Below are 26,074 nucleotides of genomic sequence, written 5' to 3'. Positions count from 1 at the left end.
TATGCGTTCTATCTCATGTGCTCTACGTTGCATCATTTCCTGTGACGTCACGAGAGGTGAACGCTTGCAAAGTCTCGGATGTTTTGGGTAGTTTCGGATTACAGCCTCTAATCTGTCCATAATCGGAATCATCGAGGAATTTCGGGTGGTGCTCATCATTCCTTGATCATTTGACTTTCTTCTTCGATCCAGTAGACTTGCAAATTTTTGACAAGATGGTGATCAAGGTGTACGTCACGAACATTTGCAGCAGTATGCGGGTAAATATGTCAACAAAACTAGCCACACCCACTCCTTATTGCTCCATGTCAAAATGACACTCGACAGTGTTTGTTTACAAAAGTTTAGAAACCGCTGAGTCGTTGAAACTAAATTTGGAGCGTTGTGTTTTGAGTTTCTCACACATTGTGACTATTGACCATTACCAAAACTTTCACCTTTGGTTTGACTTCTGCCTAGAAGTTAGATCTTGTTTTTGGACAGACATCAATCAATGATCGCAGTGTCTCAAACCTGAGTAAACTGATATTGACAAGCGTTACTAATATCTTTCTGCCGCCGGTTAATATGGTAAAGTTCATGTTGCTGTCTAATGTCTGTTTCCAGATACCACGGACTTGTTATATAGGTCCGTGCAGATACTAACAATTTGGAAAGAGCTCTGTAAATGCATCTACATTTGGATATGGACATTTCATGATTTTGTGAAAATAATTAACCTAAACTCAACTGTAAACATGAATTATAAGAACAATATTATATTAAAAAAGACTGATGACAACCTGTTTCAAAAAGTAACACGTTCCTAATACATTTCAAGGAATGTTTTCAGTCAGGACATTGCAAACAGTGTAAATCTTGTGTCCACACCAGCTTGAATCAACAAGGTAGCTGTTATGAGAGGCTGCCAAACTTTGAGCTTTTACTTGATACAACCATGCTTGATTTGAAACAATATAAAGGGTAAACCATCCAATGAGTCAAAGATTCACTGCAATACCTGCCTGGGTTGATCTTGTACATTTTAGTAATCAGAAATAATGGTACCTGTACCTCCACAACTTGCACAACACTTTTATGTGGCAAAAAGTAGCAGGGCTTTCCAGGCTCTGATGTTGCTGTTCTAGTTTTTGACTGTTGTAGGTGATTTGATTTTTTGGATAGGCATCATGATTAACTAACTGGTTATGATTAATATTGCAGACTTTTGTATAAAACAACATTCATTCACTTACTCAAAAGTTAAATGAACCTGCAGCTCTTCAGTGGTGCCACTATCCAGCACCATAGATCACATACCAACATTGGAAAGCACTAACTGTACACATGTAGCTTAGTTTGGACAAAAAAAGAAGGAAGGAGCTATTTGTGAATGTTATTTTGATTGTAGTGCATTTAATGCACCCATTATAAATTGGTCCTAAAGGGTCACTCTCGATCTGGGTACCATTCAAATGTACCCAGGGTACAAATCGATATATTGAATTGTAACTAGACTTTGGTAACGATGTCGTTTTGTACCCTGTCCATATCTCTTTGTATCCATGTTGTTTTATTCTCTTTTCGCTGCGAGAGACTTCTACGACATCATTACGCTTAACGACAGGAAGGGGAGATAATTTGCAGTCATGCATGTTTTCCAACTATATTGTCAGCCGCTGAGCATGCTGAAATTAATTTAAGCATGGCAGAACCCCAGGGCCAAGAAGATGTCTTGTACATTCTTGATCATGTCAGCCAAGCCTACATTTACATCATTATCTTTTTCTATGAAGACATACTTTCGTTTAATCTCCATCCCCTTCCGAACAAACTCACCCAAAGAAAGTGTCTCTATTGATCAAAAAAAATTGCAAGCTCTTCTTGTCTTACACGTGCGGGAGCAGCCATGATGGACAATGTCATAAACCAGACGTGTATGAGTTTACGACATAGCCTGTTGCGGGATTTCAGAAATCTGGGTACAAATAGATATGGATAGGGTACAAAACGACATGGTTACCAAAGTCTGGCTGCATTTTAAAATATCGATTTGTACCCAGGGACATTAGCCATTAGTCAGTCCAAAGCCTGATTAAATTAAAATGTCATTCTGTCCACATGGCCAAGCAAGGTCAGCTCATAATTAGGGGTGTGCAGTGTAACTCCAGTATACCGATATACCGGTATATTGCAATACGGATGTCAGCAATACACATATCGCAATATAACCCTTGTGTGTGGATATTGTCTAATACAGTCACAGAAGAATTAATGTATAATTATATAAATTATATGTAATATTTCGATGGACTGGGTAAACCATGTAAACAGCACAATGAGTGTTGCCATTGTGGGGTGTTTTCAGCTTAAGAAAGAGATGCTGCACGTGACGGACATTCTCTCCAGCATGAATATACCCATGGAGACAATTGACATCTCCGATCCCTCCAAAGAGGAAGACAAGAAGTTTATGAGGGCAAATGCAGAACCAAAGGAAGGAATGAAGAACCCCTTGCCACCACAGATCTTCAGTGATGATGAGTACTGTGGGGTAAGTCGTCTATCACATTAAATATTAACAGTCACTGAGTGCAGCCTTTAAGTCATGCTAGTCTGCTAGCCCGTGACTACTACATTGTACGGAGGACAAGTAAAATTCCAGTGATTGTAGCCTTTGCCTAGTTACATTTAAGGGCTATGATTCTGAACCAGCACTCAAGACTTCAATTTTACTACAAATTTGAACTAAATAACATTATAGAAAATGTGAACAATACATAGAAAACATATTTGTCTCATTCAAGCAGGACTAGCTACAAACACTGAGGAATAGTGTACAAAGGTTTCCACTAGTCCTCTTGACTTTAAGAAAAACACTGACACTGTTACTTTTACTGTAGGCCTCCTAGCTCCTCTCCCTGTTACCATGGTCAGCAGTACGACTTGTTTCACCAGTGATTTTGTTGGAGAGAAATGGCTTTAGGACTTTTCATATTTTGAAAGTTTTGGCATTCTTCTGTTTCATTACCACATTTTAAAATTATCTGCAGGATATTTGGATAACAATCAGTAAATGTCCTAGAAAGTAATCCGATCTGCTTCAACCCTGCTTCACTGTGTCAGTGGTATGAGTATACAAGGGAATCTGTAAAGAACCTATTTGTCATCTTCAAAGGCCATTATCTAGTTCTTCCTAACAACAGGCCTTTTACTTCTTCCCTTTTTGCACATGACGAGACTGATGTAATAACAATTCATTGTGAGACCCAGAGACATTTCTATTGAAAACACAGCTCTTTAAAGTAGTTAATAAAATTATGAAAACCGAAGAATAAAATGTTTATCAATATCATATTTATCAACATGATTAAGCAGCGTTAGAAATTGGCACTAGTCCTGTAGTCCTTGCCAAACTGCCGAGTTGTTAAGGTATCATAAGGACTAGTACAAATTTACCAAGTTTTAGGGGTTTTGCTATATGTTACCATCATAAGGACTAGAAGACCAAACATGTTAGTTTCTACCACTGATTAAGTACTACTGTTCTACGATTAATCCACTTCATTGATGATTAGGGTAAATAATTATGAAAATGTTAGAATTAAAGGTTTATCAGTGTTATATCAATATCATATTTATTAACATGATTCTGTATCGCTAACTCCGATTACAGCTATTTCATTGATGATTAGGGTTGATATTCAAACCAACCTTACCAAGGATTTGACTGCATATCTTCTTGCTTCTCTAACTGATATTCTATCCCCTACTCTCCTTCCTTTAGTTCGACTAGTATGTTGTAAATGGGAACAGAACAGTGGAATTTGTTTTTGAATAAAGGTCAACAAGGGTCCTGGTAGCCCAGTCGTCTAAGGTACTCATGGGTTTCAACAAAGTGGAAACCATCTGAAACCTGCATCACTGTGGAATAAATGGAAAGCTGTTAAAAGTGGTATTAAACCCAACTTACTCACTAAAGGTGACCATATTTTTTACTGTTGTTGCCAACTGCGTCTGCATTGTACATGTTGTATGGAATAGGTTTCAATGCTTTCCTTTCCTTGCAGGGCTATGATCGCTTTTATGATGCTGTGGAATCAAACAGCATATACGTTTTTCTGAAGATGGCTGACAAAATTGAAGTATCACAAGCACAGATAGAGGTACTTGCTTTTTCATTTACAGATCATGGGTGGATATTCACAACTGTTATCAGATTTCACACCATTTGCATCACTGTACTTTGTCACGGCTGTTGGTGAATTTTATTTATGTTTTAATCACACAATCACTGTTATCACACTTTATGATGACACTGTATTTTGTAGGTCGTCTTCAGTTTGTTATCGTCGTAAAGATTTCTTTATTTCCTAAACCATCGTAACGATGAGTATTGTTTAAGTGTTACTTCATCCATGATACAGTTTTCCTATGATACTATGTTGTTCATTTCCAGGAAAGGAAATCTGACTGATTGTGTCATATAAATACAAACTTCATTATAATATCCTTATGGTATATTATGTACATGGTACTGCTATGTTGAGACGTGATGACCTGTATACTCACTATCATATTTCCACTCAGCAAGGCATGCTTGGAGTTGACATACCTGACATATTTCACTTGTTTCTCTAAATGCATGCAGTATTCTATAGTCCTTGGACTATATGTTTTCTTTCTCAGTCCTTGGACCTTCTGCCCAGCCGTTACTGCAATGCTATACCACAAAATGAAGCAAGTCTAGATTTTCCACAGGTTCTGAATGTCCCATCTCATTAAGGCTCCATTTTAATTTAAATGGAGTTGTTTGTTTCTATCAAAATCATATATTTTCAGAGACTAAACGTTAATCTTGCAGTAGTTATACACATGTTTTTCATCATGTTGATGAAGCAATGACTTCAATGTTTTACAACAGTACTAGTCATAGTAGCTATAATGAGCATTAATAAGGTAGATATCATCTAATGTGTGGTTACTTACATGGAGTTTTAGAGTGTAACTCAGTGGGAAGCCAAAATAAACCCATGTACCTCATACTTTAACATCAATAAAGACTGGATGGCACAGGTGGCCAGTCGTTAGGGCTGTGCTATTCACTGTGGAGGATTCCGTGATCATGGGTTTGAGTTTGCTATTCACCATGATTGTTCCAGCATGGTCATCACCATATCCATACCGAAGTTTCAGTTTACCGAAGTGATGAATGTCCTGCATCACTTCAGACCTTCCTCCTACATTAAATGACATGCTGTGATATGACTGAAACGCACAACTCACCCCGGCAGACACTTCAATGGGGTTAACTGACTGGTTATTGTCAGGACCTTATGGCCCCTGTGACAGAGCTGGAATATTGCTAATTGTGGCTACCACATTCGCCCCACATCCAAATATGTCAGTCCCCCTTCTGTTACATGAGAGATCCCCCCCCCCCCCCCCATGAAGATCAGGTTTAGAATTGGTCTTCAGCAACCTGTAAGAGATGACTAACGGATCGGTTGGTCAGACTCACTGACTTGGTTGGTGTATCAGATCCTAATTGCATAGATCTATGCTTATGATGTCATTCACTGGATTGTCTGGTCCAGATGTGATTATTTACAGATCTCTGTTATACAGCTGAAATATTGCTTTAAACAACAAATAACCAAACATGCAAGAGTGTGATGGTGTTAATGCTTATGTTACCAGGAGGAGGAGGAAGAGAAGAAGGATGAGGTATTGTTGTTGTTGCTGTGGTTCCCTTCCCTACATAACTGACCTTTGCCTTGACTTAATAATGTTCAGTTAGATAATATTACCTGGTATAGGTTCAAATATTTTGAGACCGGTCGGGTAGCCTAATGGTTAAAGCATTTGCTTGTCACGCTGAAGACCTGGGTTCGATTCCCAAAATAGGTACAATGTATAAAGCCCATTTCTGGTGTCCCCTGCCGTGATATTGCTGGAATATTGCTTAAAGCGGAGTTAAACCATACTCACTCACTCAAATATTTTGTGATTTCTGCAAGTCATGTACAGGTCTTGCAGCCCCGTACAGCTACAATTGCGGTCCGTGCCCAAGACTTTTCAGTCTACTGGACAGGACTTGGCTCTTATAGTACCATGTAACATCTCAGTATTATTAAACAGTAATATATGAATAAGTGAGAAAGCCTTAGGTATGTTCAATTAGCATGATTAGGCTTCAAAAAAATAAAAGTATTGGCTCTCAGGCAATGGCATTTGAAAATATAGTGAGGGCGGGTGTTTTTTTTTTGTTTTTTTGGTTGTTCAAGCTAGTATGTAGAGGAATTTTATTGACAATAATTTCAGCGAAATCATGTTGTTCTTAAGTATTGTAGCATTTCACTGCCAGGGTTGTATGTTCAAGGTGGGGGATATTTAAAGATTTTTACATTTTTTAAAAATGGAAATAAAATGAAATGTGCAGCAGACTTTATGATGATGTGGGCGGTGCCTGAGAACCAATACCATTATTTTTTTTAGCTTTAGCCTGGTATTTTCTTTATAAAAATATATTCATGCTATATTAACTCTCCAAAGTTTTACCTTTAACGTTGACGATATTGTAAAAAGTAGTAAAGACAGTTTTGTCCATGTTGTCAGTGTCAAGCCTTCAATCTGTAAAAGGGCGGTCGGGTAGCCTAGTGGTTAAAGCGTTAGCTCGTCACGCCGAAGACCCGGGTTCGATTCCCGACATGGGTACAATGTGTGAAGCCCATTTCTGGTGTTCCCCGCCGTGATATTGCTGGAATATTGCTTAAGTGGCGTAAAACCAGACTCGTTCACTCACTTATTCAATCTGTAAATAGTTTTGAAAAGTTTATTTATTGGATAACATTAAAGATGAGTGTATTGTTATGTTTAGGAAAAAGAAGTAGAAGAGAAAAAGGAAGAGGTATTTGTTTTGTGTGTGAGAGTGTCCCATTTCCTTCTGTCAGGACTCTCTGTGTGATAATCCACCAGACACACACAGTGCCTTGATTGCATGCAGAGAGGTTAACATCCTGTGTCAGCTTTCCATGTATTTACCCATCTTCATAAGGCAAGGATGTTAACTGACTATAGAAGTCAAGTTTCCACCCTTGCCGAACTAGGCTGGAATTTTCATGCTCAGTTGTAGTGCAACCAGTGGCTTTTTCGAGTTATGTCCCTTCTATGTCACTCCTATTGACCAATCAGATTCCATCTCTCATATCAATTACATTTGCTTCAAACAAAATGGCAGTGCCCAGTCAAGATGATCTGATCGATAATCAAGATCTATATTGGTATAAAACGGGTCTTACTCTTCGAAGTGCATCAAATCACTGGAGCACCTTGATTAAAAACATGAAAGGCTTTGCAAAATATCTGTTGACGCCCAGTTGACGTTATTTATGCCTTGCAAACCCTGCAGTCGACAGAAATCTGCACATTGAAGTCCATGTTGTTTACACAATTTTGATTGGACCATGCATAGACACATTAGGCCAGCCAAACTGTAACTCTGGAATTCCAGCCTAGTTCGGCAAGGGTGGAAACTGGACTTTTATAGTCAGTTAACGCCCTTGCCTCGGGAAGATGGGATGTACCTTGAAGTTTGAAAGCCAGAGAATGATGTCATGTAATGTGAAGTATGTTTATCGATGTGGTCAGTCTAAGGAGTACATTTGACACTGCCTTCAATGAATTGTATATGAACAGTAAATTATTGAATAAGATTATGAAATCGATCTAAACTAGTTGAGTAATTCTGTGAGATAGGTCCCTCCAGTTTGTCAGAAAGCAATATTTTCCCGCTGAAAAATTCTCAGACTATAAAATATGAATATTATTCTTATTTTTTTGTAAAATGACAAATTTCTCTAAATAGAAGGTATCATTCTATCAATGTTAAACATTCCCTTTAGATAACCATGGTGTCCCTGATACTGCAGTGCATGTCTTTCATATCACTTTGAAATGAAATGTCCTTGCGTGTTCCCCTGTGATGTATGTTATCAGTTTGTTTTAGTTCTTGAAGATAAACAATACATGTATGAAGGTTATATGACAGGGCATGGTTGCCATGAACAATAATGAAGAAACTTGGGAAGTTTCATACCAAGACAGCAGGACTAGTTCTTGGTGATCATTGATTATCACAGACTATTTCTCTGTATGTAGGTTGTTTGGAGGCATCTGGGTGGTTTCATACTGAGACGGCAGGACTAGTTCTTGGTGATCATTGATTATCACAGAATATTTATCCATATAGGCTGTATTTCTAGGCGTGGTTGCCTTGGATGCATCTGGAAAGTTTTATACCTAGACATTAGTTCTTGATGATGATATATATATATAGGCTATACGGCTAGTATCTGGGAAGTTAGTACCTAAACTATACCAAATATCCTTATGTTTTTTATGAACCGTCTTTTCTATAAACAAAATTCAATTCATGGATATAATTGATATTTGATTGTCTTAAAGGCTGTTTTTGGAAAAAAGTATTTTAAATAATTTTGTTATTAGGGAGAAGAGGAAGAGAAAGAGAAGAAAGAGGTATTTTTGTTGCAGTGGTTTTTATTTCCCTAGTAGAAAATAGATTTAAAAGTGCCAGGTGTTGCAAGCATGCCCCAAGTCTCAGTTCACATGAAGGGGGTTTTACCCAACAGCACCTGGTTTAGAAAGAGAATATAAACACACGATAATACATGTAAATCAGCTGATGACTCCCCATGTTTGATCAATGGACACGTTGAACATTGTGCATGGTTTGCAGGGGTAGTACCACTGGTCATATCCAAATATTTTGCTCCTCACTTGAATTAGTGGTTTATGTAACATAACTCTATTTTTTTTATTTTAGATTTCCATTTTTCCCTCTAGATTGTAAAAAGTCTTGGACTGACAGACTAGTATCTGTGTCTGTCCCTTGTTTGTCTTGAGCACAAACTTATCAAGGAAATCATTCTCCTGTAGTGACAGCAGTTCTCCATTTTGTTTGACTTCCTCATAAATGTTTGACACGTTGATCAAATTTCTGCATTACACATGCATGTTTAGGTGAAACTTCTATGTTAAACCTGTTAAAGTAACTATTTCACATTTCTGATAATGAAATATGTGCAGACAGTTGTTTGTGTTGGTAGAATCTGATAAGTAAGAATACTTATATTGAACATGTTGAACGAAATCATTTTCACATCTGTTGTAAACTTAGTAGTGTAGTGGAATGTTGGATGACATGTTGGAACAATGTGCAGACAGTGTCATGATTATTTTGCAAGGAGGAAGAAAGTGAAGAAAAAGAGAAAACGGATGAGGTATTTGTCTCTATTGTTGCAATGGATCCTGTTACCCTTAGATTACAAAGCAGTAGTAACAGTAGTTACATTAATAGTAACATAATTTTAGTTCAGATTCATCAGATCATTGTCAGTCATTTGAATTAAGAAGATATTAAGTTGTCAATTGACAATATGTGATATGACAGGCCATTCAGAACCTCCCTATTCATGCTATCAGATCGGTACTTTGTGAGTAATATGTAGGTTCCATGCATGTTTCATCTCCTTACAGAGAAATAGCATCCACCAATACCATGTAGGAATCTCGCTACTATCTGACCTATCATTGAACATTACTGAAATAATCCAATTCATAATTGAGAAATTAGTATGATCATGTGATCATAAGTTGGATGTATTTTTTTGTAGACTTCACTATTAACATGTAACTTGACCATTCAGATGTTCTATAGAAATACTATACAGTAAATATGTAATTTGTTGACTAAGCAAATATTCTATAAATATGAAACTTGACCAGGTCAAAATACTTTGTAATGTAATCTGACCATGTGAATCATGTAAAATATGACCTATATCCTAGTATAACTGTGTAATTTGACCATATCAAATATAATCAGGATAAACAGAGTTGTCCATTAATCATAACCTTGAAAAAGTGTGAGTAATTAACATTTAATGTTTGAAACAACCATCGACTGAAATCAATGATTATGTTGTTAGGGAGAAGAAGTTGCAGAGAAAAAGGACGAGGTACTTGTGTTGGTTTGATAGACCCACCCCCTAGTAGTAGTAACCGATAGTCCAATCTGTAGAATCGGAGCCCTTCTCCGTGGGAAGGATGGCTCTCCTCCCATCTGTATGATTGCAGATGCCCCTTTTTCTTCCACCACACCCTGGGTAGTTGGATAGCCTAGTGGTTGAAGTGGCTCGCCGCTGATTCCCTACAATGGTAGAATGTGTGAACCTCATTCTTAGTGTCCCCCACCATAATACGACTGGAATAATAGTAAAACTAGCATAAAACCCAACTCCCTCACTTACACCACACCCAACACCCATGGTATGTGTAGGGAGTTACATGGTGACAGTGTGATCTGATTTTCATCTTTTTCCATAAGAAATGGAAATGGCAGACAAAATGAAAGTAACCTGTATAATTGCAAATGTTGACATAGATGATGTGTGTCCAGGTAGATATGAGTGCATATTGCAAAATGCTGTGTGTGGTTATAATCTTCATATTCAAAATTGATTCATCAAAATATTACAAATTTGTTTGGTTAATCATTGAATAAACAGTGTATTACACTTCCTTGTAATAAAAGTTTCTATGTGTCCAAATCATTCAAAATAATATTTTGATATGGAAGGACAAATTTCTTATGCTCTTCCAGTGAACTATTGTTTTGAGAATGAATGAATTGTTGCTTTGAAGGAAGTGTTTCAGTCTTCAAGAAGATGAAGTTGATAAATATTTTGAATACACGACATCCAAAGCATAAATCTTCTCAGTAACTGTACTTGTGTGAGATTGCATGCTGATAGAAGACAACACCCTTGTGTGTCATTTCTCCCATTTGCTGTGACTTTCACTTGACAATGTTTACTTGCTAAACGTGTGTTATCTATATGTATAGACAATACCTGTTTTGTTGATTGGATTAATAATTTCTCTCTGTTGCAGTATATTTTTACTGACTCCTTATCGTTTACACATCCGACATCTTTCCTCATGAACTTTTTCATTGTTATTGTAGATTTAGAAGAAAATATTAGTTCATGTTTTGATTCAATTCCAATACTTAAAATTTGATATTTTCTATTAGGAAGAAGAAGGAGAAAAATTGGATAAGGTATAATTGTTTGGTGTGGTTGTGAACTGCTTTTCGGACAGCTCCATAAATGGCTAAAAATGTAAATGCTTGCCATCTTGTCTATCCATTAGAGATATCCACTACAACAGTTGTTGACTGTCCATTGACTGAAGTGCCCATCTGTTTACAACTGTTATCAATGATAAAATAATAAGGAGCAATCTGTTAACAACTGTTATCAGTGGTCACGAGTCAAAAGTGCCCAAATAGTGTACAAATGTAATCAATGGTCACAAAGCTCAAGTTCCCATCTGTTAACAACTGTTGTCAATGGTCACGAGTCAAAAGTGCCCAAATAGTGTACAAATGTTATCAATGGTCACAAAGCTCAAGTTCCCATCTGTTAACAACTGTTATCAATGGTCACGAGTCAAAAGTGCCCAAATAGTGTACAAATGTTATCAATGGTCACAAAGCTCAAGTTCCCATCTGTTAACAACTGTTATCAATTGTCACATGATTGAAGTGCCTATCTGTATAAACTGTTGAGTATCTCTGTGCTTTTGATAGTGTTGAACAGTGTAAAAAACTTCAAAGCATGGCCATATATAGTTACAGTCTAATCATTGTTTGTATTCTGCATTTTTCAGTAGAAATTTTTTATGAGTAGTTCATATTTCCTTCTGAGTACTGTTATGATACACATCTCCTGAAAACAGTAATGATTGTGTTGCTAGGGAGGCGATGAGGAAGAAAGCACAGAGAAGGAGGTATTTGGATGATTGCTGTGTTTGTCTGCTGCATTGTAGCAAGTGCATCTCGTTACATACCAGATACAGTATTGAACAACTTCAAATATATATGTATCAATAGATGTTGGACAAAACACAAATGTTAATTAATAAGCATGATAAGTATGATGATTACAGATTACTGACAAAATGAATGAAGTTAAAGAATTAATGAAGTAAGAACTTGAAGACAATTTTTATTAAGTAAAAAACTATATCACATTAAGTTAAATATGATCTGGTTACAGTACATGCAGAATGATGTTATTATTAAGAACAGCACTGGAAGCAGGCTGTACGGAGTTTCATCATGTTGGATGTTAAACAAGAGATGCATATTCTCCAACATGTACAAGAGTAGATCAGTTATGAATATTTTGTCTTAATAGGGTGGGGAGAAAGAAGAAGAGAAACAGAACGAGGTAGTTGCTGTTGCTGTGAAGTTGATGTGTGGAGTTATATGTGGAGCTATCAGTAGCTTATCAAATAAGGGGCTTTTAGTGGGTATTTCAAGAAATGTGCTCAAGCAATTATTCTAAGGTACTGGTGGACATTTGTTAAGCATGTCATCATGTCCAGAGTTTATCTACAACAAATGAATTACATCGTCTAGTTACTTACATTCGACTTAATGGATTGGGTGGTCAGACTCTGTGACATGTGTTTGTCGTACCCTGATGGTGTGGACCATTGCTCATATTATCAATCACTGGATTGTCAAGTCCAGACACAGGCTGAGCAAGGCATTAAACAATAAACAAACAAAACATGTTAGTATTTAAGGTCGAAATATAACTGTAATGAATATGCTATATGGCGTATTGTTGAACCCAGGACTAACACCAGTGCTTTTCTTGGTAGGCAAATAAAGAGGGAGGTGACCAAAGGGAAAAGGTATATTGGCATGCAGTTATCGTCACTCAAGATATGTGTATTGACTATTGAGAAGTACATAACCCCAGAATGAAAGAGGGTCATGGTTTACATACATGTGGATCATAGTTTGTGAATTCATCTTAATTGGTTTAGAATCCAAAGGGTCAAAATAAGTGACTTTCAGTCTATTGAAATAAAGTAACTTTAAGTAGTTTTACACATATTTACATGTTCCAATATAAGCAGAATAATTGATTTAGGTTTCGTAGAGCTTGGTGTCCTTCAACCTTAGACTGAAATCATAAATTGTATTGTTAGGTTGAACAAGATGGAGCAGAAGAGGAGAAAACAAGCCAGGTATTGCCTCTACTTTGTCAGCTTGTAGTTGTTATGCTATGTGAGTTGATTTCCTTACAGACATGGAGGTATTTTGTAATAACATGTCATGGATAGCCTTGGAACACTTGAATGTGATGACCTGATAGCAGCCTGCCTACTAGTGTTGCAATTCCTGAATTGAGTTGCAATTTTCTGCAGTCAGATCTATTACATCAGTAACACTGTATTCTTTTTAGGAAGGAGAGGGAAAAAGGATTATGTATTTTACATGGGGTTGTAGTTGCAAGTAGATATATTGGAGGAAATATATGGAAATATACAGATGTGTAATAGACATGATAGACGAAACTCAATGAATCTATAGATGAACACCTTAGTACACAGATGAAGACCATGGCTGATATATGAACTCCTGTAAATTAGTGGTGGGACAATATACCGATGCATCGGTGGATCGCGATTTTTACTTCTCGATTATAAGTATCGATCACAGTTGCATACTAAGTAGAAAATATTGATTCTTACCTTTAGTGTTTGTTTAAATAACTGTTACAGCTAATACTAATTAGTAGTGAAAATTAGTAGTGAAAATGTAAGTATTTTCATCCATTGTGTCGTAATTGACACTGCCAACTGTAAATCGTTAGTGTGCTAGGTATTTGGTAATCCTGTCTATGACAAAAATGGCATAGGGACCAAGGATAAGAGCACATGCAAGCATCATGATACGTATTGGATCATGAGCAAGGTATCGTGATACATATCACACTGCACAGTTGGTGTATCATCCTAGCCCTACTGTAAATAGATGAACAACTTTGTGAATAGATGAACTCTTCTGTTATCAGATGGACACCTTAATACATAGATGAAAACCTTGATACTGTTTATTACATAGATGCATACCTTGATTCATAGATGCACATCTTTGTAAATAGTGCCTTGGAGAACGTCCATTCATCCATTTTTTGTTGAAATTGTTTATAAATATCATCTGACAAGCTTTGGTAGTTATCGTGTTTGTAGATGGTAGATGCTTCATGAAAATCAATAAAAGGAACATGAAAATGTTGTTAGTCTAGTGCATACTCCATTATACATTGCTTTTCTTGTGAGATTAGTTCTACTTTTTAAGAGATCTTGACAGTGAACTTCCAAAGAGAAACACTTGTTGATTCCTGAAAAGTGTAGCATTTGATGTAGATGTCATTATGAAGCAATCATTGTCATTAGTAAACAGTGTTTTGCCCTTGTGATTTTCACTAAAGTGAGATATGCTTGTGTTGTATAGGTAGAGGAAGAACACAACCAGGTGGAGAAGGTATATGTTTTATGTCATTATTGTTAGAAGATTCATTAATCAGTGAGAGAAAAATTACCTTTTTTACAGGACAAAGGGATAATTTATTCTTTTGAATTTTGAAGAAGTATATATTTCAGATCAAGTTATTGATAAGGCGAATTTATTAGAGTGAATGATTTATAGCTTCTGGACAAGTTACAACTTGTAACAGTACTGTTTTCTGATCAATTATAAATTTGCTGGTTCACTGGCCCAGCAGCACTTGAAAATATCGGTACATTCAACATTTTGGAAAGATGGGGTATAATAATTTTACTGGTACATGGCTTATTTTACTAGTAAACTACTGGCAATTACCAGTAAACATAAACACTGAACAGGATTGTTTGTTTGATGATGTTAGAAGCAGATTCAGGAGTTTGGAAAAGGCAGGGTTCTCCCTATATTCAGGTCATGAAGTGACGAAAACGCATGATAGGATGGTTTGTTAGATGTCTGAAAAAGGGATCGGCCAGTGATATTGTTCTTGGAAATGCTAGTTCTCCTATGCTGCTATGATCAACATTAAGTGTAAATAAGTTTTAATTGTATTCTTAGGGAGACGAAGAGGAAGAAGGAAATGATCAGGTATTTCTGTCAGAGTTCTTTCTTCAGCTTGTAGAACATTACAGTTTGCCACAATTTAGTTTTGTGAAAATAGTTGCATAAATACCTAGGTGACTTATCACTTGATATTAAGCATTAGCTCTGCTTATGCCATACTTAGAAATTACATCTACAGCCATTCATACAAGTGGTGAGAAATGTGCTGTGTTGCAATGCTTGTATGCTATATTACACAAAACATCCTTTAAGAAAATATAAAATAAGCATAGATTATGTTGCTAGGTTGGAGAAGAGGAGGATAAAAAAGATGAGGTACTTTGGTTGCTGTGATAGAGTTGCTTCAGTAGCTTGTAGTCTAGTATACCATGAATAGTTGTGGACTTGTGTTCTGTAGGGAGCTCAACATGTCAACATGTATCTGATGATTACAAACATAGAGCTCTAACACCATAGCATTGATAAAGTTATTGCTCTTGAGAAAGGAAGACAGTCCAAATGTAGTTGCAGCTGATGCCTGATGTGAAATGTTTTTTGTGATGGATGCCAAGTGGCTCATCACTGGAAGATCGCACAACTCACCGTTATTAACAGCAACCACGGTCAGATTACCGCTATTGACGCGAACTTTAGTTGACAGAGAATGGATACATATATCATAAATGCCATACTTTGATTCGTTAAAAGTCATATTTGTTTTTGTTGGACGATTCTATGTCAACAAGTAATTCTCGCGATCATGTGCACGGGAGCCTTGACGGTGACTGGTCAGACTGGTTCCATGTAAAAAATAATACCCGGCAATAGCATTCAGCTGCTTCACTTAGGGTTATTATTCTTTTAAGTATGTTAGTAAAAGCTGCATCTAAATTAACAAGATGTTGGAATATATTATTACTGATAAAAAAATAGTAAATAAAACTTTTGCCGATCGTTGCATTAAAATACTGTAAAGTTATATCATTGGGTGTGTCTTGCCCGAATCACTGGTAGATTCCAAGAAAACGTGTGTACAGCTGATTGCTGTGTCCGGCTTAGTTTTACGAGAAAATACACCAGGTAATCTTAATCCCTGGATATAAAACAATGCCTAGCTGAACAAAAAATACAATTTAAACGGTAAATCAACATGTCTGGACAAAGTTTCTCATCACCCGTTTGTTTGACGGACTTCGCTGAAGGGGTACGGTGTAATTTTTTTCTGCGCATAATATTCAAATTTAATTTTTTCCAAAATATTGAACCCACTAGAGGGGGGTGTGCATTATACATGGGTGCGCACTATACTCAAGAAAATACGGTAATCTCCAAAAAAAGTTTTACTCACACTAGCAAGATCAATGTAGCCTGTTGATTTTAATGTCTCAAGATCCCGTAAATGAAGTGTTTGTTTTTTGACAAACATAAGAAAGTAGTATTCATTTTACTAGGTTGCAGAAGAGGAAGAGAAAAAAGAAAAGGTACTGTTAAGAATTGTCCTCTCACTATGCTTGTAAGAGACGACTTACGGGATCGGGTGGTCAGGCTTGCTGACTTGGTTGATACATGTCATCATATCCCAATTGCATGGTTCGATGCTCATGATATCAATCACTGTATAGTCTGGTCCAGTCTCTATTATTTACAGACCACTGTCATACAGCTAAAATATTGCTGAGTGCTGTGTTTTAACAACAAGCAAACAATCATTAGGTCAGTCATTCTGTGATGACAACATGTCAAGGTAATATGCAATGAGACTATAGTTGTAAATACGGTAATATTAATTATAAGTGTACTGGATATTCTCATCAAGAGATTGTATTATATAAGATGTAACTTAATGACAGGCAGATGCATGATGCAGTATAAGAATGCTTGGTATCAAGTAGCATTAAAATATTCTTTGCCACGTAGATGGAAACAGGTGCTTGTTCTAGCTGTATTTTGACTTTGGAAATACAATGTAGTCAACAGAAACATGTGATACTATTCTCATATCGGTAAGTCGATGAGATAGAGAAGAAAGAAAATGAGGTACCTGTACAACTCTTTCTTAGAAAAACACCAATCTACTTCTTTGCTTTTGCAGTTAATTTAAACAAAGACATATATAGATCTTTGATTTAAATATATTTGCATCAAGATGATCAACCAACTTTATGTTAGAGAGCATTATGGGAAAGTGAAACCCCAGTTCAGTTACTTGGTCTCATACAGCTGTGTGCAGTTCGTGTGTTTAATCTGGTGTTCTACATCTGTAAATTATATTGCTAGGGTGAAGAAGAGGAAGTAGAGAAAAAGGATCAGGTAGTTTGATTGCTGTGTGACTTTGTTTCCTTGAGACTTTTGTTGTATATTTTGTGAAAGTATTTAGCTAAAGCTATGCTTTCTGTAGTAATGTAGATGTAATGTTGGTGATTGTAATATGATGGCTAGGAATCTACAAAAACAAAATTAAAGTAGTGTTTTCACTTTCAAGGATATTTTTCAATTTTCAAGTTTCACGTTAATTTTATTACATGTAAACTATAATTATGTTTGAAAACAATAATTTTTGTGATACATGTTATAGTTTCTGTATGATTAAAAAAACAAAAATGAACACTGTGGAGATTGGAGTGTAAGAAATAAACCAAAGCAATTGTCTTGTTAGGAAGAAGAGGAAGGTGATAATAAGGATACAAAGAAAGATGAGGTATATAATTGGTTACCATGGTTATGTTGACCTTTTCCATTGAGAGCAACTAGACATGATTAGAATGAGCTTTGTGCATTGATTTGATGGGGTTTGTGTAGATGCCATGTTATCAAAAGCACAGTCACAAAGGTATTACCATGCATTAAAAATGCTTGTCTTCATGTTGCATTTTTTTGTTAATGGCAGTATCTGTATGCCCTGATAATGTGTCAAGAATGTCCATGTGTCAAGGGTGGAGGAAAGGTGTCTGAACACGGAGCGAAGTTGAAAACACATGTTGAATGATGTTGTTGACTATATGACTTGATTGTTGTGAGTACATTGTTGCTGTAGGAGAAGGATGAAGACAAGGAGAAGGGAGAAAAGGATGCTGAGGAGGACAAGGAAGACAAGCCTGATGGAGAGAAGAAAGAAGAAACAAAGGAAGAAGAAAAGAAACCTAAGAAATTTCGTAGACCATTTGATGACAGTGATGACGAGGAAACTCCAGCAGAAGAAAAGAAGGAGGAAGAGAAAGAGGAAGAAAAGGAGGAACCTAAAAAGCTGAAGAAATTCCGCAGGCCGTTTGATGACAGTGATGAAGAAGAAACTCCAGCAGAGGAAGAAAAGAAGGAAGAGGAAAAGAAAGAAGAAGAGAAAGAGGAACCTAAAAAGCTAAAGAAATTCCGCAGGCCGTTTGATGACAGTGATGAAGAAGAAACTCCAGCAGAGGAAGAAAAGAAGGAAGAGGAAAAGAAGGAGGAAGAAAAGAAAGAGGAGGAGGAGCCCAAGAAACCAAAGAAATTCCGTAGGCCTTTTGATGACAGTGATGAAGAAGAAACTCCAGCAGAGGAAGAAAAGAAGGAAGAGGAAAAGAAAGAAGAAGAGAAGGAGGAACCTAAAAAACTGAAGAAATTCCGCAGGCCGTTTGATGACAGTGATGAAGAAGAAACTCCAGCAGAGGAAGAAAAGAAGGAAGAGGAAAAGAAAGAGGAAGAGAAGGAGGAACCTAAAAAGCTGAAGAAATTCCGTAGGCCGTTTGATGACAGTGATGAAGAAGAAACTCCAGCAGAGGAAGAAAAGAAGGAAGAGGAAAAGAAGGAGGAAGAAAAGAAAGAGGAGGAGGAGCCCAAGAAACCAAAGAAATTCCGTAGGCCATTTGATGACAGTGATGAAGAAGAAACTCCAGCAGAGGAAGAAAAGAAGGAAGAAGAGAAGAAGGAAGAAGAAAAGAAGGAAGAAGAAGAAAAGAAAGAAGAGGAGGAGCCCAAGAAACCCAAGAGATTCCGTAGGCCATTTGATGACAGTGATGAAGAGGAAACTCCAGCAGAGGAAGAAAAGAAGGAAGAAGAAAAGAAGGAAGAGGAAAAAAAAGAAGAAAAGAAAGAAGAGGAGGAGCCCAAGAAACCCAAGAGATTCCGTAGGCCATTTGATGACAGTGATGAAGAAGAAACTCCAGCAGAAGAAGATACGAAGGAGGAAGAAAAGAAAGAGGAGCCACCTAAAGTAGAGGAGAAAGAGGAACCTCCAAAAGAAGAAAAGAAAGAGGAGTCAAAGGAAGAAGATGAAGTAAAGAAACCTAAAAGGTTCAGGCGACCATTTGATGATAGTGACGAAGAAGAAAAACCTGAAGAAAAGAAAGAGGAGCCTGTTAAGGAACCAGAAGAGGAAAAGAATGAGGAAGAGCCTGCAAAGGAACCAGAAGAGGAAGAAGTGAAGAAGCCACGAAGGTTTAGGAGAGCTTATGAGGATGATGAAGATGAGACACCAAAAGTTGAGGAGAAGGAAGAACCAAAAAAAGAAGAACCAGTAGAGGAGAAAAAGGAGGAAGCTGAACCTGTTGAAGATGACCGTGAAGCCAGACGTCGGAAGAGGCGAGAGGAGAGAGCCAAGCAGGATGCTGCTGAAGCAGAGCCTGCGGAAGATGACCTGGAAGCTAGGCGGAGAAAGCGCCGAGAGGAGAGAGAGAAGGAGACTGAGACTGATGAGAGTAAAGAGGACGACCGTGCAGCCAGGAGGAGGAGGAGAAGGCAGATGATGGGACTGGAGGACTAGGTAACTGACAGTGTCTGCTGCTGCATGTACAGTGTAGACTTGGATCTAACAATGGATGACTCGCTGTGTAGAGGAAGAAGATTAAACTAATAGTTCATGTTTGCTGGCATGGTGTGAAGCCTAACATTGAACTAAGTATATTTTATGGCATGCTGTACCTGATTACTTGACGCGGACAAGCAAGTTACAAGCTGCAGGTAGCGTCTTATGTCCCAGGATGTTGACTAATGATCCAGCACTAAGTTGTTTGCATGAGATAACCTAGATTTCATTATTGAAACTAACCAGTGTATAATTTGTTTTCGTAGGTACCTCACACCTACTCCCTCTTGTTAGTACCAGCAGGTTACTGATCAAATCTGCATTTTACCTAATAAACATAGCAATGTGTAATAGTTCATTAATATACCTTGTACCTGTAACAGTTGTGAACTGTTCTAATTTATGTATCGCCTGTATATGTGGAGTGGAAAAACCCTTAGTTCTAGTTTGCTCCAAGGCATAATGGATCTTTAGAAAGACATAATCAGGGTGTTTCTGAAATGTGTACCTGTTTCACCAGCCACTCTATGAGGACATCATGAATGCACCTGGCCAATAGATGGAAACACGTTTTACTAACCCGACCACAAGATGGGCACAATGTGGAACCTAACACAGCATGTTTGGTCAGCCATCTCTGTGACACAGCATGGCTCAAGGACACCACTGACACCTACAGCAGTTCTAACAACTTTCTTCTTCTGCATGTCAAGCCTCATCTCTGGACTGTCGTCTCTTTTTTTCATTTCTTGCTTCAGTTATCCTCAATAAATCTGTTTACTTTTATTTCTTTTCTGTTTCTATTTTCTTCTTCTGTTCAGTTTTATGCAGTTCTGTCACCTTTCTCACACCTAATCAATACATTTGTACTAGACTCTCCTGTTGACATAACATGGTAGACTGTTGCCTGAATGTTGATGGAATGTATCATCATTGATGGTTGCCTGCAGGTTTCTAATGCAGTAACTGGATGGTGCGAGTGTGCAACTGCATTGCATTGTTTTTGCTAGCTTGCTTGTAGCTGCATTGTATTGGCAGCACTCAATTGTTAGTTCCAAGTGGGACAAGATTGGAACAGGTGGTCAGGCTCTATGACCTTGTTGATTGCATGTCATCATAACTCGACAGTATAGGATGGTTGTTCATAGTTTCATAGTAAAACATCAAACAAACAATGCATTGTATTTGGGATATGTCTCGATTACATGCTCATTGGAACTCATTGTTTGGTGTATATATACTGTTGAATTGTAAGAGCTTTTGATCATCAAAATTTGAATGCATGACTGTTGCAACTGGATTGGATTTACATTGCTATATGACTTGGAGAGTTATTAAGTTGAGATAATAAATGATTGCAAGACTAAATACTGGAATGTGCTGAGGTTGCAATTTGACTGCATGAGTTTATAAGTGATGGCAAGATTTGCAACTACTTTATGAAAAGGTTGCAATTTGACTGTGAGTGAAATGATTGCATGAATGGCAATGCTGGATTCACTACTCTGTATGAGTGACCAGGCAATATGTCAATGTTGCAGCCAGCATGTAAATTATTTGATATTGCTTGATTGTTTGTTTTAGGGCTTAATGTGCCTTTTACTGCTCATACAAACTGCATCATTATTTCTGTACATTTCTGACGTCATGCTTGTGTTTGTGTGGTTTTGATGACAAGATAGATGTCTGGTACTGTACCTTTATGAATGCATGTAATTTCACACTAACATTTTGGTTATGAAAACAGGAATAAACAGCATGTATTCCCCTGGTGTATGTCTCTTGTTATTATTAGCTCATAATAATAAGATCATTTTAAGTGCTGTGCTGAAACCGCTTAGTGCCCAACACACTAACATTAGTCGTTATGTTTCAGCTTAAGATGCCAGAGACCCAGGTAGAGCTGATGGAATTGTCAGCATGTTGACATCTTACGGCTTCATTTTCAGTTCCTCTGTCAGATTGCTACAACAACTTGAACTAAAGAAAGCATGTCTGAATGTTTTGAGGTTATGTTAATGTTATGTTAATCAACTACTTAACAGACCATTATATGTTTGTTTTCTAAATGACAATTGCTATAAATTGCCCCTGAGATAATGTTCTCTTCAGTGATAAAATAATGTGCCTTTGTGACTACTTTGTGGTAATCATTGATCTTCATGGAAGCTAAATGAGAGTGATGCTTAGCCTTGTTGCATCAGAGAAAAACAGCATGGTGTAGTGTGTATTGCTTTGTTTTTTGCCAGTGTGTGCACAACTGTCTTTTGATGTGATCCAAATAACATGTTGGAGGTTTGTTCTTTCTGTTTTGAAATATGAGAATTTGTTTCACAGAATTTCAAGAACTTCTACTATTGTGATGAAACACCTATTTCATTCAATGCATGTTTCCATTTCTTTGTTCATACATATCATAACTTGCATTATGTTAATAAAACATAATTCATCAGATCTCATTGTAACCACCAGAAAATATCATTCTTAATACACAGTTGTGTTTAACATGTTACATTTCTATATTCGATTTTGAAATAATATCTTTTAGACATTTTAGTTAGTTCTGTATAAGGAATATTTCTCTAGTACCCTATGCTTGTTGCAAGAAGTGACAAGAATGAGGATCAGATGGTTGCAATGTAAGTCCTGGCTGATTGAGTGTCATTGTATGTCAGCCGTGGGGACATTGCTAGTGCAATCAACCACTGGTTTGTCTGATCCACACTAGATTATTTGCAGACAGCAGTGATAAAGCTGTAATATTGCTACTTGCTGTGTTGAGCAACATTCACCCCCTGTATAGAATGTTTCTTGTTGCCTTGCTTCGTTAACTAACATTTCCCATGTATCTCATTCAGGAGCAAACCGATGTACAGACAGAGTGCCAGGACTGATTCATGTAAGATAGTTGCCATGGTACCCATGTTGTCATAGTAACCATGGCACAGTTTCAGCAGAATCCCAAGTTCTGACTTCCATAGCTGTTACTTACTAATCATTCTTTTCCTATGAGATTCATACAAATCTAACATTGTCATATTTTTCTGCAATGATTCCATTGCCTTTTTTGCTTTATTTGCCTGAATTAAATATACCGTATTCGACGTAATAAGCGCCCCGCTCTAATAAGCGCCCACGGCGATATTTTTCAATATATCGCTAGGCTAGTGAACAATTCCAATTAGCACCCTTCCGACTGATCAATGTACACAATTCGTGTACATTTATTCGTGTATAATACTCACTCGTGTGTTATATGCACCCTTAATTACGGGCAATTAAATTCTGGAAAAATATATCTGTCGTGTATAATACGCACAGACTTTTCTTTTGTATCATTTCAGGCTGTATCATTTACGATCTTTCGACTCTTTCACCAAAATTATATTCTAATAAGAGCCCCCTATTTGTAATTTTGAGAGCGCCCTGGGCGCTTATTACGTCGAATACGGTAACCCTTGAGTGATGCACGAACTAGTAGATCGTAACCCAATGCTTGTCTAGTACACTGTAGTGAAGGCTTGGTTCCTTCCACCCTGTCGCATCACTGTCATGGTTACACAGTGTTCGAAAGTATGTATGAATGTCCAGGGGTCCATGTCATAGCCCTGATGTTAAAAGGTTAAGGATTTAGGCGTCCCTAGATTCAAGTGCCATATGAAGACCACAAGGACCTCAGGGACCTCCCTTATATTTCGAACACTGGTTGCACCTTTCATTCTTCTGACATGTAAAATGATATGGCTTTGGTGAGCTCACCTGCTGTCATCGATACAGCAACTGTTCATCCAGCAATCCTTCAGCTGGTTATTGCCTCATATACATCTATCTGCACCTATCAGACTAATACCTTGTAACAAGACTCTCATCAACAGAGGGTAATTAGCTGGAAACTTCCAGGAGGCACTTTACCACTAATTATTCAGCATCTAATCACCTTGTGGAATATTTCAAATCTTTTAGAAAGTTCCATCGTTCTATAAGGAAAACAAGAATCTTGAAGTTGTCTTAATTTTTATTCTGTTCGAGATTAAAAATATCCGTAATTGGGTTAAAATTTAATGCTATATCAGATAAGTCTCAGTCATATTGAGATGAGTTTGATTTCCACTGAAAGCTCATGGTCCTTTCCTGAGATGAGGGTTTCTGATGATGTTTGAGATTATGTCAGAAACACCATGGGAGCAATACTGGTGACATAATGTGCCAGGTTATCTGCCTCAAAGGGATATCCCTGGTCGCACTCAACTACTGGCCCTCTTGCTAATTGCCTAATGTAGATTAGTGTGGTAATTACCATTCATATAATCATGCCATGATCACTCCAGATTGATACTTGACCTATTACTAACATAGTTCCTCCATTAGTAATGTGCCATGTGTACATGTGCTGCACTTATGTGTATGTGAAATCGTTTTTCATCAGCTCAACCTATATGAGATGATTACAAAGTATATAAAATCAGTTTACACTAAAGTCTTTGTTGTAGTTTAAAATTCATTCTTCAAATTTGTATTTATGCTTTGTAACTGTCACAGAACAATTTGACACCTTTAACTTTGGCAATAAGAACAGATAAATCAGAGTTTGTAGCATTTTCTACCATTCATTGCAAAAAATACTCAATCGTTTAATTCTGAACAGCTGTTCCTCATTTAAAATGTTTAGGTTGGTTGGATTGTCTTTATAGCTACAATATGCTCACTGAAGTATTGTGTTTTCAGGGTGCCTCAAGTTCTTAAGCCAGCAAGGGTGAGTACTCAACCAATCAGGCATCTGTTTCTTTTAAATGTTATTGAACAAGATGTGATTCAGGTGTTTGAAGCACCTTGCCTATAACGATCCCCCCGATTGTAAAAGTTAAGTGATCCGGAGCATGCTAATGGTTATGATGTCTGACTCTACCAACTAAGCCAAAGAAAACATCACAATATCAGCAATAAGATAATTATATTCTGAAAGTAGTTTGAATGTATGCATCTCTTCTGCTTGTATCTTTTGTTCTTGTTCACTTATATCTGTTATTTTGTTGCCAGACTGTGGAGTCAACGTTTCAAGCTGTCTGTAGACGTGGCTCTGATAACTCCGGTAGCCGTCATGACATTGCACAAACTCATGTGACCTTCACCTTTGACACTGTGATGCCAACGAACAACTCATGATTGAATGACAAGATATTTGTGACGTCGGATTGTTTATATTGATATATAAGTACTTGAGCAGGATTATCATAATTGGAATTGACTAACTCTGCTTGTGGACCTGGTGAGTGTAGAACTGTTCATTCTTGAAAACATGCTCAGCATCCAGACAAGTTGCAAAAAAAACCTTATTTGACAACAGTATAGCAACCTTTACAACTCAACTCATGATGAAAAGGCAAAAAATGAGTGTTTTCCTTCTTGGAAAAAGTGTGTGAGCTGACATTCAAGAATGTACAGGCCTCATCCCAGTTCTAGTGTAAGGCTTGTTGCTTGGCCATGGTTTGTACTGCAATTGCTATTGGTCCTGTGTGTGAACTACAGCAGCTTGAGACTCTGCAAGCTGCTCATTCCAGGCGTAAGTGTGTCCAACTATTTTACACATGCTATGCATTTGTGCAGATCTTAGAAAAAACCAAATGGCAAATACTCGACACATAAATTAACTTGAATCTGTGCATGCAATGTGTTAAGGAGCATTATTGTCTAACATTTGAATAGAAATATCTTTCAAATGTCAAGCACTATTTTCAAAAGTATTATTAGTATTTTGATATCATCACCCAGCACTGTAGACACCATTATTTGAAAGACACAAAGTATTTCTCTGTGAATCATCTGTACAGGAAATACTCATTATCACATACAAATTCTTACTAAAATCTTAAAAAGTAGATAAATATTGAAACAGCACACTTAACTAACTATATTGAGAAACCTGAACAATAGACTGACTTAAGTCTGGTGAAAGCACTAGCAATGACAACACTCCAACAACACAGTAGTCACATGTTGTTTATTCCTCTAGAGCATTATCATCATCAGAAGGAGCAATATTCAAACTTTCAGGTCACACAGATTGTATGTTTGCCTTGTGCAGAAATGTAAGGTGGATTTGTTTCTATTCTTAATGCTATTTTAATGATGTGTGTCTTTATACTGCTGAGATTATCAACAAGGACCCCCACCTATTGTGCATTGTTTGTCAGGAAATGGGCAGTACTACAGCAAGATGGGATGTTTCTGTTAAGGGACCAACCATTTGATATCCAGGGGATTTTGTTTTACAAATAATTTGCCCCAGAAAATTATCGAAAACATTATTTGTTTGTTCAACATGC

At 37.2% G+C, this 26,074-nt stretch overlaps 1 protein-coding gene across 7 annotated transcripts; it reads left to right on the top strand.

The window, feature by feature from the left end:
• The first annotated feature begins 51 nt into the window (after positions 1 to 51).
• LOC139476080 (neurofilament heavy polypeptide-like) lies at positions 52 to 24,805 on the top strand. 7 transcript variants are annotated; one of them, XM_071259323.1, is made up of 15 exons: positions 52 to 260; positions 2,348 to 2,533; positions 4,050 to 4,145; positions 12,736 to 12,768; positions 13,069 to 13,107; positions 14,381 to 14,410; positions 14,990 to 15,019; positions 15,281 to 15,310; positions 16,426 to 16,455; positions 17,252 to 17,284; positions 17,631 to 17,672; positions 18,009 to 19,709; positions 22,610 to 22,650; positions 24,477 to 24,504; positions 24,789 to 24,805. In XM_071259323.1, the coding sequence occupies exons 1-12, from the start codon at positions 216 to 218 to the stop codon at positions 19,707 to 19,709; spliced, it is 2,295 nt and encodes a 764-aa protein (XP_071115424.1). In that variant the 5' UTR covers positions 52 to 215; the 3' UTR covers positions 22,610 to 22,650; positions 24,477 to 24,504; positions 24,789 to 24,805. The 7 variants fall into 7 exon arrangements, with proteins under 7 accessions (XP_071115424.1, XP_071115426.1, XP_071115427.1 ...); XM_071259325.1 differs by lacking the exons at positions 15,281 to 15,310; positions 16,426 to 16,455; positions 17,252 to 17,284; XM_071259326.1 differs by lacking the exons at positions 15,281 to 15,310; positions 16,426 to 16,455; positions 17,252 to 17,284; positions 17,631 to 17,672.
• Positions 24,806 to 26,074: the final 1,269 nt, after the last annotated feature.

Source organism: Haliotis cracherodii, unplaced genomic scaffold (genome assembly GCF_022045235.1).
Source record: "Haliotis cracherodii isolate W230 unplaced genomic scaffold, xgHalCrac1.p SCAF_3, whole genome shotgun sequence".
NCBI classification, from domain to species: Eukaryota; Metazoa; Mollusca; class Gastropoda; order Lepetellida; family Haliotidae; genus Haliotis; species Haliotis cracherodii.
Note: the sequence above shows the minus strand (reverse complement) of the source record. Positions and strands in the feature narration are given on the sequence as shown.